This window comes from Lipotes vexillifer, unplaced genomic scaffold, assembly GCF_000442215.2.
Source record: "Lipotes vexillifer unplaced genomic scaffold, Lipotes_vexillifer_v1.1 scaffold1219, whole genome shotgun sequence".
Lineage (NCBI taxonomy): Eukaryota > Metazoa > Chordata > Mammalia > Artiodactyla > Lipotidae > Lipotes > Lipotes vexillifer.
In genome coordinates, this window is record NW_006781590.1 from 266,772 (window position 1) to 284,357 (window position 17,586).

The window sequence follows — 17,586 nt, forward strand, 5'->3', positions numbered from 1 at the left end:
GTAGATAGCCTATCTCTATGTCACTTAGTTGTTCTTCTGGGGTTTTGACTTGTTCTTTTGTCTGGAACATATTCCTTTGCTATCTCATTTTGTCTACATTTATATTTGTATTTTTATATATATGGAAGGTTAGTTATGTTTCTCAGCCTTGGATAAGGAGCCCTCTATGGGAGGTGTCCTGTGAGTCCCAGCAGTACACTTGCCTCTTGTCACCCAAGGGCCAGGGACCAGCTGGCCCCAGGGTAGGTTATGATCTATGTCTGCTGACTTGGTTCCACAGGCTGCCGGATCTTAGTCTTCTTGCTTCTGGTGTCTGCCCCTGGTGGGTGAGGCTGGTCTAGAGGTTTGTGCAGGCTTCCTGGTGGGAGGGGCCAGTGCCTGGGCACTGGTGGGTGGAGCTGGGTCTTGGCCCTCTGGTGGGCGGGTCCATGTCTAGGGGCGTGTCAAGAGGTGGCTGTGGGCCCAGGACGTTGTTAGGCAGCCTGTCTGCTAATGGGTGGGGCTGTGTTCCTGCCCTATTGTTTGGCCTGAGGCATCCCAGCACTGGAGTCCACAGGCTTTTGGGGTGGGCCAGGTCTTGGTCCCAAAATGGCAGTCTCCAGGACAGTTCACACTGATGGATGCTCCCCAGTATGCCTACCACTGGTGTCCTTGTCCTCACAGTGAGCCACAGCTGCCCTCCACCTTCCCAGGAGACCCTCTAAGACCAGCAGGTAGGTCTGGCCCAGGCTCCTGTGAAGTCACTGCTTTTGCCCTGGGTCCTGGTGCGCATGAGACCTTGTGTGTACCCTCCCAGAGTGGAGTCTGTTTCCCCCAGTCCTGTGGAGCTCCTGCACTCAAGCGCTGCTGGCCTTCAAAGCCAAATGCTCTGGTGGCTCCTCCTCCTGATGCCAGACCCCCAGGCTGGGGAGCCTGACGAGGGGCTCAGAAGTCTCCTGTGGTAGAACTTTTGTCATATAATTGTTCCCCAGTTTGTGGGTTGCTGACCCGGGGGTTATGAGATTGGATTATATCGTGTTTGTCCCTCCTACCATCTTGTTGGGTTTCTTTATGTCTTTGGATGTAGAACACCTTTTTTGGTAGGTTCCAGTCTTAAATTTTTTTTTTCAGTCTTTTTAATTTTTAATCTCCTCGTAAGAGAAGATGAGCTCAAGGTCCTTCTGTTCTGCCATCTTGTGTTTTGTGAAAATGTGGCTCCTTTCTTGTCCATGTAATTGACATAAGGTGGCACTCAAGTTTGCATTCTCAGTAGAGTTGGGAAGTAAACTGGTCCATTAAGGTTACTCCTTTTCTTTTGGTTGTAAGACACACAATTCCAGGGTAGAAAAGTAACTTCCAACTAAGCAAGGCCTCTTTGGGGTAATGGCAGATTGTTAAAGGCTTCTCTCCCCTCCTGTTTCCCCAGATGGTGATGCGGAGGTCAGCTGGGGCACCCACCCTGTCTAGCCTGCAGGTGGCATCTCACATGCTATCTTCAGGCCTGGGTCTCTGTCCTAGTGAATCTACTGAGGATGTGCTGGGCTCAAGGGGCTTTTGGGCCCCACCAGGGTCCCCAAGGGGCAATGAGTAATTTCTGAGGTGTCTCCTATTCAGTCAGGTATTGCCTGGAACTTGAGAGTCACATCTTTCACTTACATTAAAAGAGCAAATGCTGTTGCAGTCATTAACACATTGTGGACAAGGCTTGGAGAATTACAACTTTTGTTTCTTTGTTAGATTTATTTTTCTCCCAAACAAAAGAAGAGTTTCATAGAGGTAGACTGGTCATTTTTTACAGTGAAGTAATTCAAGTAAGCAATTTTCTGCATCTTTAAAATGAATGTTGGGCTTCCCTGGTAGCGCAGTGGTTGAGAGTCTGCCTGGCAATGCAGGGGACATGGGTTCATGCCCCGGTCCGGGAGGATTCCACGTGCCACGGAGTGGCTGGGCCTGTGGGCCATGGCCACTGGGCCTGCGCGTCTGGAACCTGTGCTCCGCGGAGGGAGAGGCCACAACAGTGAGAGGCCCGCGTACCACACACACACAAAAAAATTGACTCGAATCACTCATAAAAAATATGAGTTTTTAATTGGTAAAGACAAATATTTCATTGGTATTAATTATAATCAAGCCCTTGCCATTTTTCCATGTAGGATAAGTAAATGTTCCTTTGTTAATAATGGCTAAAAATCATACAACAAATGGTTTAACTTATTTACATGTGGAATATAAGGATAGAAAAAAGACTGAAGCAATATGTTAGCAATTATTATCTCTGGGTAGTGAATCTCCAGGTGCTTTTTATTTTCTATTATATACTCTTCTGTATTTTGCAGATTTTCTATATTCTTTTTATAATATTTTAAAATCCATTATATACTATATATACCAATAACTACTATGAAAATAAATGCACAGGAAAAAGACTATAGAATGAAATGAGCCAAAGGGAGTCTTTCATCCATCCATTCATTCATTCATTCATCCAACAGATACTTATTGAGCACCTACTATACCAGGGTCATGGCCAGTTTTGAGCACTGCTGTCTTCAGGAATGAACTTTTAGTTCATTTCTTTCTTTTGTACTGCTTAAAAGTTTTATTGTGAATATGTTTTTACTTATAAAATGACAGGGCATTATAATTATTTTTAAAAGATTCAGCTAGAGCTGTAGTTCAGAAAGGAGTGTGTTGGTATAACTGTGTAGACATGTTTTAATACATGAGCTTTTGAGATATTCACTTATTTTTGAAGTAACATTGGTATTCCCCATGAAGGCTTTTTCCTGCTCCTTGTAAAATTCATTTCTTTAGCAAACAAACAGAAGCCATAATTTTTAGAAAAAAATTATTAGTGAGATTTTATATTACTTTCAACATCTGCCTATCTTAATATAAGTAACTATACTTTTTCTGAAGAGCAAAATTGTACATATGTTTATTTATTTTTGTTTAAATATCTCTTATTTCAATAATGGGTTTGGCGTAATAAAAATATACAAATGTATAGTGTAAAATGAATTTGAAATTATATAAATACAAACTATATCATATCTTTTTGCAAATAAGATTTATCTTAAGATTTATCTTTTTCACTCTTTTTCTTCTGTTTTTCTTCTGCTTGTTTTTCAAAATAATCTTTAAGGAGATGGTTCAGCTGTGGTTCATACTGGCTTGCGTGTTGCAATCCATCTTCCCTCCCTTAGAAAGATACAAAACATGAGACAACTATACTTTACAGTAGTTTCCATATTATCATTTCACTCATCTCCCATAGTGGCAAATTCAGAGCTGTTCCTACCTGAACTACCCCAAGCACTAACCCAAAAGTCAGTTTTAATTCAAAATGCTTGAATTAAATACATTTTTATTTTACCTTCACAGTGTTGGATCACACGCCCCCATAGTCGATTTTTCCTCAGACAGGCTAAATTTCCTACAATCAACAAATGCCTCCTTCCTCTGGTCAATGCAACATTCATTCTTTTTTCTGAATCAATAAATCCTACTTGTCTGGTCCTTACGCAGGACAGAATAATGATCTCCTTTTCAGCTCCCTGAAAAGCATCTACTGTGGACACCTGCACAGCTTTCATATCAGGATGGTCGAAGTCCACAGCACTGAGTAAATGACAGAGCTGTGGAGGAAAGAAGACAAGGTTCACGCGGTGCAGACGTCATGAAGAACCTACGCCTCTCAACCTACCCACAGCAGCTGTCATCATTTAACTAATAGTGGGTAATTTTCATTTTCTTTTTTATTACTCACAGAGATTTGGCTAACTTCTGAAATGATAAATAACTAATGATAATGTAACTTATGAAACAAAATCAAAGTGATGATTTATCTTTTGCTAGGAAACTTATTTAGATATGCTAATTTAGAGCTGATAAACTAAATGAAACATGAAAAATACTAAAAATAAATAAATATAAATGAAAACTAGTTAGAAGTAACTGGCTTGTGTGTAGATTAATATCTGGAAGCTATCTTTGATTTACTGATAAAATGTAATAATAATGAAAGAACATTTTGGAAAACAGATTCAATCCCATCTGTCCCAAAACACAAAGCATATACCATATTTCCTTCCCTCTAATTTGTTTATTTGCATTTTTGTCCCAACAGCTGTAAACTGAATTTAATTAAACCTTGTTAGGTTTACGTTTAATTATACAGAAAAAAAGCCAGACTAAAGTCTGAATGCTGCTTTTTTAACATATTAACTACAGTCCCCAAAGTTTTTCTAGCACCAAACCAACACAAACCAAACTACTACAAATGTAATATAAAATATTACAATATGAAATTATAATATTTAATAACGATAAATATCGTAATAGGTAATACAAACCTTGTACATTTGGGATTTGTATAATGTTATCACCCCAATCATAGAGCCTGCTATTCCACTTGCAATCAGTGATTGGATCAGCTTTAGTGTAAAAGCAGCTTCTGCCACATTATGAAAGCTGTTATCTCTTTCAATCTGGAATAAGAAACAGAACCTAAATTACATTTCCCAGAAACACTACAGAAAGACCATGAAAAGCATGCAAACAATAACAATAAAATTAAAACAGGAAACTAAACTGTGTTGACTCTTATCAACACTAATGTCATTTACCTGTTCCAGTCCTTTAACATTATAGAAACACAGGGTTGGGAGCCATTCCAGTAAAGGGCTCCTCTCTGTTTCTGAAACACCATTCATGAGGTTTCCTTCATAAAACAGATCATTAGCAATAGCACTGATTGTAGGGTGACAACGGTACTGGGTTCTCAACAGAACTGGTTTGTGACCCTAAGAAATTTAAGTGCAGGAAAATAAGGAATTAAAACAGCAGTTTTTTTTCTTAGTGGAAAAACAATCCACAATAATATTTTAAAGTTTAAAAATACTGCCATATTGTGCTCTTAAATTACAACCATGATAAAATGAATAAAAAGAATTTTTTTGAATTTACTAAAAATATCTTCATAGTAAACTTTTTATACCAGAAAACTATAAAATATAAACAAATCTTAGACTATCTAATAAGTATGGTACCTAACATCATCCTTTCATAATCTATATGGAATTGGCCTAACAAACACTAAATTGAAAATAAATCTTTAAAAAAATTAGAAACTGTTGTTGATAACTCATTAACTATCCTCCTTAGGTACAAGCCATTTTTCATTCTGAATCTTCAAAGAAGTTTCCGATTTTCTTAATACATCATAAACCAACTCCCATCTATTTCAAGGCTTTCCTTGAGTATGTTCTTTATTTGCAAAATGTCCTGTAATATTGTTTGAACATTTTGAATAGTTACAAGGCACTCTAATAATATGTAATAAAATGCAGGATTAGTGATCACATGGACAAAGGATCTTCTATGGGGGAGAAATATATGAGGAAAAGAATCAATCCCCAATACTCTTTTAGGGCATAAATATGTGAAAAGACAACACACCAAATGGAAGAAAATATTTGCAAATCATATATCTGATAAGGGATTAATATCCAAAATATATAAAGAACTCCTAAAACTCAACAACACAACAAACAACCCAATTCAAAAATAGGCAAAGGGCTTGAATAGGCATTCTTCCAAAGATAAGTGCATGAAAAGATGCTCAACATGATTAGACATTAGGGAAACCACGAGATACCACTTCATACCTATTAAGATAGCTGTTATTTTAAAAAATGAAAAATAACAAGTGTTGGTGAAGATATGGAGAAATTAGAACCCTTGTACATTGCTGTTGGGAATGTAAAATGGAGCAGCAGCAACAGAAAAGAGTTTGGCAGTTTCTCAAAAGTTAAACATAGAATTGCCATCAGATCCAGCAGTTGCACTTCTGGGTGTATACTCAAAAAAACTGAAAGCAGAGACTTGAACGGATAATTGATACCTATTTTCCTAACAGCATTATTCACAATAGCTGAAGGGCAGAAACAACCCCAATGTCCGTCAACAGATGAGTGGATAAATAAAATGTGGTGTACACATAACACGATGGACTATTATTTAGCCTTAACAAGGAATAAAATTCTGACACATACTAAAACATGGACAAACTGTGAAAACATTATGCTCAGTAAATAAAGCCAGACACAGAAGGGAAAATACTGTATGATTCTACTTATATGAAGCACCTGTAATAGGCAAATATAGAGACCAAAAGTAGAATGGGGTCACCAGGGGCTCAGGGGAGAGGGGAATGAGGAATTATTGTTTAATAGGTACAAAGTTTCTGTTGGGTTGATGAAAAAGTTCTGGAAAAGGATGGGGTAATGGTTACACTACACTGTAAATGTACTTAAAAAAAAAAAAAAAAGTAAAAGTACTGTTACATGCCGCCAGTGTGGATAAACCTCAAAAATGTCATGCTAAGTGAAAGAAGCCAGACACAAAAGGTCACATATTGTATGATTTCAAGCTGTATGATACGAAAATTATAAGACCGTATGATATGAAATACAGAAAAGATAAATCCATACAGACTGAAAGCAGACTGGTGCTTGCCAGGGGCTGGAGGGAGGGAATAGAGAGTAACTGCTAAATGGGTACAGTTTTATTTTGGGGGGATGAAAATGTTTTGGAACTAGACAGAGGTAGTGGTTGCACAGCATTGTGGATGTACTAAAATGCCACTGAATTATTCATTTAAAATGGTTAATTTGGGGGGGAGGATGATTTGTAAAATTTATTGTTGGTTATGATTGCTTTCCACATTTAAATAAATATTCACTTTTGAATCTTAATTTTTGCATCATTGCAAGTGAACTCCCAAAATGTATAAACCGAGGCCCCCCAAATATGCATCCATCCCAGTGAAAAAAAATGGAAGAATGAGCCTCCAAATGACAGCAATTATAAAATGGTTAATTTTACGTCACGTGAATGTCACCTCAAGACTATATTAATAATTTTTAAATTAAAAAAAATGTGAAGTAGAGCTCTACAACAGCTCTACAATAGGGGACATGGATAACAGACACATAGATTTTTTTTTTATTTTACAGCAAAATCAATATACTTACTACCCACTATGAAAGTACACAGGGAAAAGATTCATTTCATTCTTAAATTATTAGGGTTCAACTTATCTTTAAGATGAGTACTTTCTAAACAATTCCAATTAAAATAGTTTTAGGGCAAGGACTTGGTCTTCTAATATTTTCACTTTCTATCAACCTACACAGTGTATAATCAATAAATGATAGTTCTGTATGAATTTAGCAGTAGTACCATTAAGCAAAGTCGATCAAAAAGAGTTTGTTCCAATCCATTTTCATGAGCTGCATCAGAACCCTGAATAGTAGGAGGGAGCTGTTTGGGATCTCCAACAAGAATCAGCTTTTCACACTCAAACCTAAAAACAGAATTCTAAAAATTAATCTAAGCAATGAGAGAAACATGCATTAACATCATTTAATGCACTATTTTCTAAAATGTATTTCAAAGAATTTGAATACCATGACACGTTCTCAGAACTAACAAGGCTTAACAGTGATAATAAGTGTATTAAAAGGCTTTAAAAAGTTGGGCCGTAAAGAATCCTTGGGCTTCCCTGGTGGCGCAGTGGTTGAGAGTCCGCCTGCTGATGCAGGGGACACGGGTTCGTGCCCCGCTCCGGGAGGATCCCACATGCCGCGGAGTGGCTGGGCCTGTAAGCCACGGCCCCTGAGCCTGCGCGTCCGGAGCCTGCGCTCCACGGCAGAGGAGGCCACAGCGGTGAGAGGCCCGCGTACCGCAAAAAAAAAAGGAATCCTTTACATAACTTTACTTTTTTCCACATAAAACCTAGTAAGTGTCCCCTGCCTCTGCAAGGACTTAGTATTTCACAGAACACACTTCGAGAAAGTGATTTTTAGAATCTATAAACTTAGAAACGTTCTTAGAAGTCATCTGCCTTAAACTCTTGTTTTAGAGATGAAGCAAATTAGGCTCAGGGGTAAAATGTCTTTCTAAATAGGAATAGAATATAGTGGGAAAAAGTCCAAGTTTTGAAGAAAAACCTATATCCAAATTTTAGCTCTGTTATATTGTGTGGACACAGCAAGTTATTTAATCTCTACAGCTTCACTATTCTTATCAATAATCTTGATATAATAATACCATGCATGGCTGTTGTAAGGACTTAATAAAGTATGTAATATGTTTAGTAGACAGTAGGTGCTCCACAGTACTAACCCTCCAGCCTCTCATGAATGGCTTTACTCTCTCCATCCCTGGCTCCTGAGTAGGGTGACCACTCATTCTGGACTGCCCAGGACTGTCCCAGTTTAAACACTGAAAACCCCATGATGCCGAACCTCCCAAGTCCCGGGCAGATCGTGACAGTTGATGCCCTACTCCCTCACCCTTACACCTGGGAAAAAAGAACTGTAAATTCACCAAAATAATTGTGTGCTTTATTTTACAGTGGTTGTTAATGTTACATCCCCATTTTTTAAGGGGAAGAAAACATACTTTTGGTTATGACGTGTGGAGATTTATTGCCATATATATTGAATCAAAATATATTAACATAAAAGTACTTGTGAAGTAAAATCTTTCTTGTGCATTTTCAACACTTACAAATTGGAAATCAGAAGATTAAATATTTATTATAAAAAAGACAGAAAACGAAACAACAAGGGGGACAGAACAAGGCCTAGGACTGAAGCCTACTGAGTCTGGTGTAGTACTCCTTCCACTACCTTTAGGATTCCTCAATAAGAGATGCTTTGAAAGCACAGTGTTTCAATTGGCTGAGACAGCTTAGAAGATTTCATAGTTTCCTAAATTTTAGTAGACAAATTTTCATTTTCAACTTATTTTTCTTTATCTACTTTCATAATCTAAAAAATATTTTCAGAACCTAAACACTGGAATTATATCAAGGTAAGGAACTAAAGAACATTCTTCAGTAGAGTTAGGTTCTTAAACTATGACTAAAGAGGCACCTTTAGTCTGGTTGAGAAGCCTGCAACGTTCTAGTAGAATCCTAGCACTAGAACTTTCAAGGCTTTAAGAATGTCTAAACTGTGATCCAAGTAGTGATCCAACTGCCTCAACTGTGATCTAACAAAATTTTGATACATTAGCCCCTCCCTCAAATTTCCCTCTGGATTCTTTCAAAAAATCAGTTTAGTACTTGCATTGCTAGGAATTTTCACAAAAGTTTGGGAAGAGTTTGAACTGAGGAAATGTTTGAAATAATTGTAACATCTGAGCATCTTTGGAAAAGAACTTTTTAGGTTACCTTGCAATGGGAAGGAGGGAAGCCGGTTCTGTGATTTGACTACACTCATCCAGGACAGCCACAGGAAATTTAAGATCATTCATGCATGGGAATGGGCAGGCTGCACAGGTAACTCCAACTACTTGGACCTTTATTACGGTAAGAATGTTATTCATTAACAACTATTAAACAAATTAAGAGAATATATTTACCAAAGAACTTACAGGCTAAAATCAGAAATGAGCAGGTCCTAATTTAATCACTGGCAATCAGAAATCATAAGCCACTTTACATTTTCATTATTCCCACATAAGTAATGGAAATTCCTCTAAGAGTTTTATTTATGAACAGGTGATACCAATGAGCAATAGTTTATAGTAAACCGGGCTTTCACTTAGAAAGGTATCAAAGAAACCATTAATAATTATTCTTACATAACAATATGCTGGATAAGGATGTAAAATGGTAAGTAGTTTACATAAATGACTAATTTGCATTAATTGAATGTAGTCAAACTAAGCCCCTCTGGAATTGGTTGGGGAGAAGGGAGAAAAGGTAAGTCTATAGCTTAGATAATAAAAAGCTGGTCTAAAGGCTTCCGAGGACTTCTAGAACCCAAACTTGTTGTAGATTGATTATTATTTATAATTCCCTCCTTCCCCGTGACAGTATTACTCATCCACACCCTTTGCTGCGTGCCTCGGCAGTGTCTACCACCAGAGAAGTAGGTGGAGTATACTTCCCTGCCCCCTGATGTCGGGCTTGGCCATATGACCTGTTATAGCAATGGAATGTGAGCTGACATGCTGGGAACAGAAGCTTTACACGTATTTGTATGATCTTGCCTGCCCTCTTGCACTTCTGCTGTCTGTCAGGAGAGGGGCATCACGCCACAGACAACTGTTCTCAGAACCAGAGGCTTGACTCACACCAAATGACCTGTAGAGTTGTTAAGTTTGTTGTCTTAAATTATTGAGATTTTGTTTGTTAAGCAACATGATTTCAGCAATAGCTGACCAAAACAGGGTCCCAAACAGGTTGACTGTCCCAAATCTCTCACAGAAAAAGTGGACCCATGTCCACATTGTCCAACGAGCCAACGACCCTCTTTTCCTCCACTCCCTTTTCTTTCCCCCAGGCTCTCCTTTCACAGGAGAAAGCTACTAAATGACTTCTTTCTCTCCTCCCAGCTGACACCCAGACTGGCCTGGATCAGAACTTGATGAAGGAGATGATGCTACTTGTTGTAGCCGGAGACCCTATGTGTCCAGTGTTGGTTCCCAATACCTGGGATTAAGTGTCTGAGCCTCCTAGATTCTTAGGAAAGATTTCAGACAGACCCTGAAAGGATTGGTTTGGTTTCTAGGAAAGCACCAAAGATAAAAATGAACTTGGATATTTTGCCCAGTGTCAGACTTTCTCTTCCTCTGTTTCTCCTAGAAAAAAGCCAAGTTTCATTTAACTTCCCAGGAATCTATTCCCACCTCTTCACTTTCCCCTTAAGCCTATAAAAAGATATACACATAGGGAGAAAGAGAAAAGATGACTCTGCCATGGAGAGTTGGATGTGTTCACAAATTTGAAGAATGCTTTGCAATAAAATAAAACGTGCACTGGATAGACAGGCACACTTCAGTTGAATCTGAGCTATCACAGTCATTTGTTTTACTTAAGGGGAATAAATAGGAATAATACTCCTATCAATAGGAATAAAAGGGATCTGAATCGTATATATAAATTACATAAATAAACAGACAAACTGAAGCTGTTTCCCCTCACCTGCTTCAGCAGGCTTTTATTGGTCCCCAGTTTATGCTGCTCAATACTTTTCCTCACATAGACTCTTTCCACAGGAGTCAGGTCTTCCTTCATGAGTGCATGTAGTTCTTTTAATTGTTCATTTTCATTTTCTGAGCCAGCATGCAAACTTAAAAAAGAATTACATAAAAGAGCACCCTTTGATTCCATTTTCACAGCATCACAAAAAAGTAAAATACAGATTTCCTAAATTAACACCAAGAAAAAGATACAGCTTTCTCTAGTCTTCTTCAGAAACCACAGTTAAGGTAAGACTTATATAAAATTATACTTCTGTGAACATTCTGTGACTTTTGGAATTTAGCGTTCTTACCTGTAAGGTAAAACTGGCTTGGCAATCTTCCTGACACTCCCAACCCTGACAAACTTTTCAAATCCAAGACTAAGAAGCCTTTAAAGAAAACAGGGTAAAATAGATTCTGATTATTTAGAAAATGGAATCTACAAGTTTCACATAATATTTACATTATTAAAATTAACTTTGCATAACAGTATATTTTATATTATGTAGTTCAATGTGAAATGGCTAAACTCAAAGTAAATATAATGTAGTTGAAAGACTTTTTTATAAAATGTGTTTCAGAGAATTTAAAAAATATGTATTATCTTTTTTTTTTAAAGCATGCCTTTATTTTCTTTTATTTTAACTTTATTTATTTTTGGCTGCATTGGGTCTTCACTGCTGCACACGGGCCCTCCTCAGCTGCGGCGAGCGGGGGCCACTCCTTGCTGCAGTGCGCGAGCCTCTCACTGTGGTGGCCTCGCCCGTAGCGGAGCATGGACTCTAGGTGTGTGGGCTTCAGCAGTTGTGGCACGTGGGCTCAGTAGTTGTGGCTCACGGGATCCAGAGCACCAGCTCAATAGTTGTGGCCCATGGGCCCATTTGCTCCGCAGCATGTGGGATCTTCCCGGACCAGGGCTCGAACCTGTATCCCCTGTATTGGTAGGTGGATTCCTAACCACTGCACCGCCAGGGAAACCCAAAAATATGTATCATCTTATGTTGAGGGCTCATGAAACGTTCATAAAATACTTATGTTAGAATTTATCACAAGTAAAATTGCCCTGGGAATTCCCTGGTGGTCCTGTGATTAGGACTTGACTCACTGCCGTGGCCCAGGTTCAATCCCTGGTCAGGGAACTAAGATCCCAAAAGCTGTGCGGCCAAAAAGAAAAACAAAACCTACAAAACAAACAGGGCTTCCCTGGTGGTGCAGTGGTTGGGAGTCCGCCTGCTGATGCAAGGGACACGGGTTCGTGACCCAGTCCGGGAAGACCCACATGCTGCGGAGCGGCTGGGCCCGTGAGCCATGGCCACTGAGCCTGCGCGTCCGGAGCCTGTGCTCCGCAACGGGAGAGGCCACAACAGTGAGAGGCCCGCGTACCGCAGAAAAAAAAACCCTACAAAAAAACAAAGTTGCCCCTAAAGACTTAATTATATGGAAAGCAATAGCTACCATATATTTAGCATCGAGATTTAGTAGGAAGACTGTTAGCTTCTTAACATACCTTATCTTGTTTAATACTCATTACAGCTCTGCACAATATCTTACCTTAGAGATGAGTAACTGAAACTCAAGTCAGGTATTTCGCTGAGGCCACACAGCTAATAAGTAGAGTCAACCATGATTCAAACCTAGGCAAGTCTGCCTACCTCCAAAGGCTATCAATGATTGTTCTTCTACATACATTACCCCTCAGCGAGGGCTTTGTGAAGAAGCGGCCCTCACCTACCCTTCCCACTTATATATCTTATAGCTCTAGCTCTATGCTAGGAACAAGGTAGGAGCTCACCGAACATCCAGACTCCTAAAACATCTACCACCTCAAATGGGAAATAAAGAGCTGAAAAACTAAAGAAACTAGAGCTCTCCAAACACAGTTTTCCTAAATAATTTTGAAGCAGTTTATTTAATGTCAATACATGAATAGACTTCAATTTTTGCATTTTTTCATAGTTTTCATCTTGGAGAATGGTCAGCTATTTTTCAGCCTGAAAAACTAGTTTACATATTTTTTCAGTGTAAGTTTGCATTAATTCTATAACAGAGAGTATAGTATCCTCATCATACCATGGGGCAAAAATGTTTTACTTCTTCTCAAGAAACTCTTTGTCCTATTCTGTCCATTGCCATTGAAATGTATTATCCAAGTGCACAGCTAAATGTCAGTTCAGTGTAAAGAAATGTATGGGTCCAGCTTACATGCAGTTGAGGTATAGATCCTAAATGCAGATTCACATTCCTCAGGTCCTCATCAGAGGCTTAAGCACTAAAGAATCTCTCTCTTTTTTTTTTTTTTGCAGTACGCAGGCCTCTCACTGTTGTGGCCTCTCCCGTTGTGGAGCACAGGCTCTGGACGCGCAGGCTCAGCGGCCATGGCTCACGGGCCCAGCCGCTCCGCGGCATGTGAGATCTTCCCGGACCGGGGCACGAACCCGTGTCCCCTGCATTGGCAGGCGGACTCTCAACCACTGCGCCACCAGGGAAGCCCTAAAGATCTCTACGTGTTTTCTGTTACTTTTCAGTAGTTAGTACTTACTCTTCTAGCTTCTTGATTTTTCTAACAGTCTACAGTTAAATTTTATTCTTAGGCTAAGCAATCAAAAGTTCTTTGCTATTTAGTCTCCAGTTAACTTGTAATTATCTTGAATCAGAAAATGTCCTCAGCCAGTTTTCGATTACTCAGAAGAAAGAGTACACACAGGTAGAACCTTCCTGGAGGGCAATCTTGCAAAGTATATTAAGCTTAAAAATGTTCATATCTTTTATTCTAGGCCTAGGACTTTTTCTTCAGGAAAGAATAAGAAATGGATACCAAGATTTATGTTTAAGGAACTTGGTTGCAATATTATTTATAATGGCAAAAATCTGGTAAGAACTTACTGATCAAAAATTGCTTATCATATAAGGAAATCATTGCATTTAATAGAGCTATGAAAAATTTTGGTTTCTAAGCTTTAATACCATAGAGAAATAATCACTGAGTAAAAAAAGCAGGACAGGGCTTCCCTGGTGGCACAGTGGTTGAGAGTCCGCCTGCTGATGCAGGGGACACGGGTTTGTGCCCCGGTCCGGGAAGATCCCACATGCCGCAGAGTGGCTGGGCCCGTGAGCCATGGCCGCTGAGCCTGCGTGTCCGGAGCCTGTGCTCCGCAACGGGAGAGGCCACAACAGTGAGAGGCCCTCGTACTGCAAAAATAAAAAAAAAAAAAGCAGGACCCAAAACAATATATACTGAGCTTGGGAATCCACTATTTTTATAACAAGCAGTAAGTAACCCTGTTCTTTGTCCTGGAAGGAGATACTACCTCATCAGTCAAGGTTGCTCACTGCAGACACAACCCTACGAAACGCACTGAGTAAGAGTGGTGAGGGCCTTGCACAGTAGATTCCTCCCCCAACAATACACGTTCTGGGCTGGACTCAAATTTTTACACAAGCAACTAATAAGTTAGCCTGTTACTGCTTCATGGATGCTGGTTCTTGAGTCAGAGATAAAGGCCTTACATGTCTGGCATACCCAGGAAAAATGTGCATGGACACTCAGGGCCTATGGTGATCTACCTCTCTCAACAATAACCTAAAACATTAGGCACTGAAATATACCTGTGATACCTACCCAAGAAGTACTCTGTCAACAGCTACATTAGTAGAAGAAGAAATCAAAACTTTCCATGGTCTTGCATTTCCAACTGTAAGAGCTTCACTCTTTTCAAATAGCTGCACAAAAAACAAAATCACCACTGCCAGCAAATAACTCTTTCCTGCTCCAAAAACACCTAATTATTTTGAAAGGGAAAAAAATAAAGGCAATATCATAAATAAATTTCTGAAAAGCACAAGAAATATTTTATCCATCTCCCTCTCTCCTTCATTTAAGTAATTTATTGAAAAATATTAACTGAGTACTCACTATGTGCTTAATTAGGACAAGGGATAAATACATAGATAACTATACAAAAGACCTCCATATTTAATGAGACCATAGTCTGCTTAGGAAGATAGACAAGCAAAGAACAATGATAAAAGAATATGGTAAGTAACATTGTTGGTATCAGAGAAAGAACATCTCTCTCTGCTTTGGTGGAGTTGGGAATGCTTCCTAAAAATAAAAAGAGTAACAGAACTAAATCTTCCAGGATAAGATATCCTGTTAAAGAGAGGGTCATTCTAGGCAGAGGCATGACAAAGCACACAGCTGACAAGTATTTCCATACAGCCTATAGCAAATAGGCAAGAGATGAGGCTGTCTGACAAGGTAGGCAAGGGGATAAATCACAAGAATTCTGCTTGCTATGGCTAAAAGTTTGAATTTTATCTTAAAGACCAGGGGAAATCAACAAGGGATTTTAAGTAATGGAACTAAAGCAGATTTTTTTTTAGAAAAACTACTTGAGGGAAAATATGAAGAAAGGTAAAACTAAAGGTAGGTCAATTAGAAAAAGCTGTGTGAGATGATCATAACAATAATACATGCTAACTTTACTAAGTGCCTCCCATGTGCCAGACACCACTCTAAGCCCTTTATTTATGTTAACTCATTTAATCCTCCAAACCTATGAGACAGATGCTATTATCAAACCCCATTTTACAGGGTAGTCTCACCAACTAGCCTATACGGAGGCATGATGAAGGCTTGGACTGAGGAGGTGCAAATGAGTTGGCGAGGAGAGAATCAATGTGAAAAGTGGGTACAAACTAGAAGGGACATCTCAGTGACTGATCTGATGAGGGGAGAGAAACAGAGAGATGGAGGAGTATTAAGAGAAAGTCAATTAATCTAGGGAGAAGAATAATCTAGGATGACTCCCAAGTGTCTAGCTTGGTCAACAGAGTGGGTGTGAAGCAAATCCTCAAAACAGGACGAAAAGTAGGATCAGCTTCAGGGAAAAGGTCTGTGAGAGGAAATGAGTTAAAGAGGGAACAGATTCCAGATAAAAGTAGTAGCTCTGAAGAGGAGAAAGTAAAGCTCCTTCACTGAGACAGAACCAGAAGAGTAAGAATAGGTCCATACTTAGGTAAGTTGGAAAAGGAAGGCAGGACATTGAAAGGAGTTTCTGTTATGACCTCCATTTCCTATTTTAGAAGCAAAATCAATTTCAGAGAGAGAAAGTGGGGCAGGGGCAAGGATGGTATTATGGGAAGGATGAAGGTTTGGAATAGCTACTATGAAGGATGAATGGTGAGCTGACTAGGAATTAATTAATAGAGAGCAACATGTAGATGTCTAGATCAAATCTGAATACTTTGATAATGAGAGTATAATGCTTCAGATATGCTGCCTATTCTCCCTTTTAGGGTGGTCAGTTCTGCTCTCATCTAATAGTTTACTAAAATGGGTCCAGATTTGAAAACTGTAGAGTTATTCTGGAATCTTGTCTGACTAGGAAATTACAAGCGAGCAGATTGAGTTACAAAAGCTTATATGACAATGTATTTACTAGAACCGTTTTCTTTTCTTGCTTCTTACCATGTATGATCGTGATAGGGAGGGTATGAATTCCCAGTTCCTTCACTTCTTCAACACTTTCACGTGATGCCATCATTTGAGCTATCTGAATTAGAGCTGTAGCTTGATCCTTGTTTAACTTGTGTGCCTGAATTAACTCACTAGCTAACTGCAATGTTGCTCCTATACTGAGTAGTTCAAATTTTGTGCTGATATTCGAGAAGGCTGGTGGGATAAATTTTCTCTTATTGACTCTCTTGTTGCTCATTGTGGTTGATGAAGACCTAAGCAAATGAAAATTTTTTTAAATGAGAGGCTTTTGAAATAGGTGAGTAGACCTAGTCATAACTTAGCCTTCACTTTATAAGCACCACAGCGAACATTTTTTTGGAGACACAAATAAACATATACCCCAATTTGGAGGAGGGTGGAAGAGAACTAACATTTGTTGAAAACCTACTATGTGCTGGCATTATACTAAGCATTTTACATGTTACTTGGTGCAATCTTCACAACAGTACTAAGTAGTTAATTATCCCAAATAGAGGTACAGAAATATTAACATTTTTCCCCCAAAGCACACAGCTAATAAGTCATATACTGACTTAAAGCCCACGTTCTATTAAACAAAACCGACTTAGGTAATTAATATAGCCTCCGTTTAAGGTAAAACTGCAATAAACTGGTTTTATTTCCATTAAGACCGAATTCCTGGGCTTTGCTGGTGGCGCACTGGTTAAGAATCCACCTGCCAATGCAGGGGACAAGGGTTCGAGCCCTGGTCTGGGAAGATCCCACATGCCGCGGAGCAACTAAGCCCATGCACCACAACTACTGAGCCTGCGCTCTAGAGCCCGCGAGCCACAACCACTGAGCCCGTGAGCCACAACCACTGAAGCCCGCGTGCCTAGAGCCCGTGCTCTGCAACAAGAGAAGCCACTGCGATGAGATGCCCACACACCATAACAAAGAGTAGCCCCCGCTCACGCAACTAGAGAAAGCCCACACACAGCAATGAAGACCCAAAGTAGCCAAAAATAAAATAAATAAATTAAAAACAAATGCATTCCTTTCAAAGTAGATAAATGACATAATGGATAAGGATATTATTTTTC

The 17,586-nt window shown here is 39.2% G+C and overlaps 1 protein-coding gene across 1 annotated transcript in view; it reads right to left on the bottom strand.

Annotated features, from left to right (window-relative positions):
• Positions 1-3,022: 3,022 nt before the first annotated feature.
• The window catches only part of ZGRF1 (zinc finger GRF-type containing 1), a 69,534-nt gene continuing 54,970 nt past the window's right edge, over positions 3,023-17,586 (bottom strand). Inside the window, 10 exon segments of the mRNA XM_007454803.1 lie at positions 3,023-3,180; positions 3,356-3,617; positions 4,335-4,469; positions 4,608-4,784; positions 7,225-7,348; positions 9,224-9,351; positions 10,982-11,129; positions 11,334-11,411; positions 14,642-14,801; positions 16,493-16,755. Coding sequence (XP_007454865.1) covers positions 3,023-3,180; positions 3,356-3,617; positions 4,335-4,469; positions 4,608-4,784; positions 7,225-7,348; positions 9,224-9,351; positions 10,982-11,129; positions 11,334-11,411; positions 14,642-14,801; positions 16,493-16,755 — 1,633 coding nt within the window.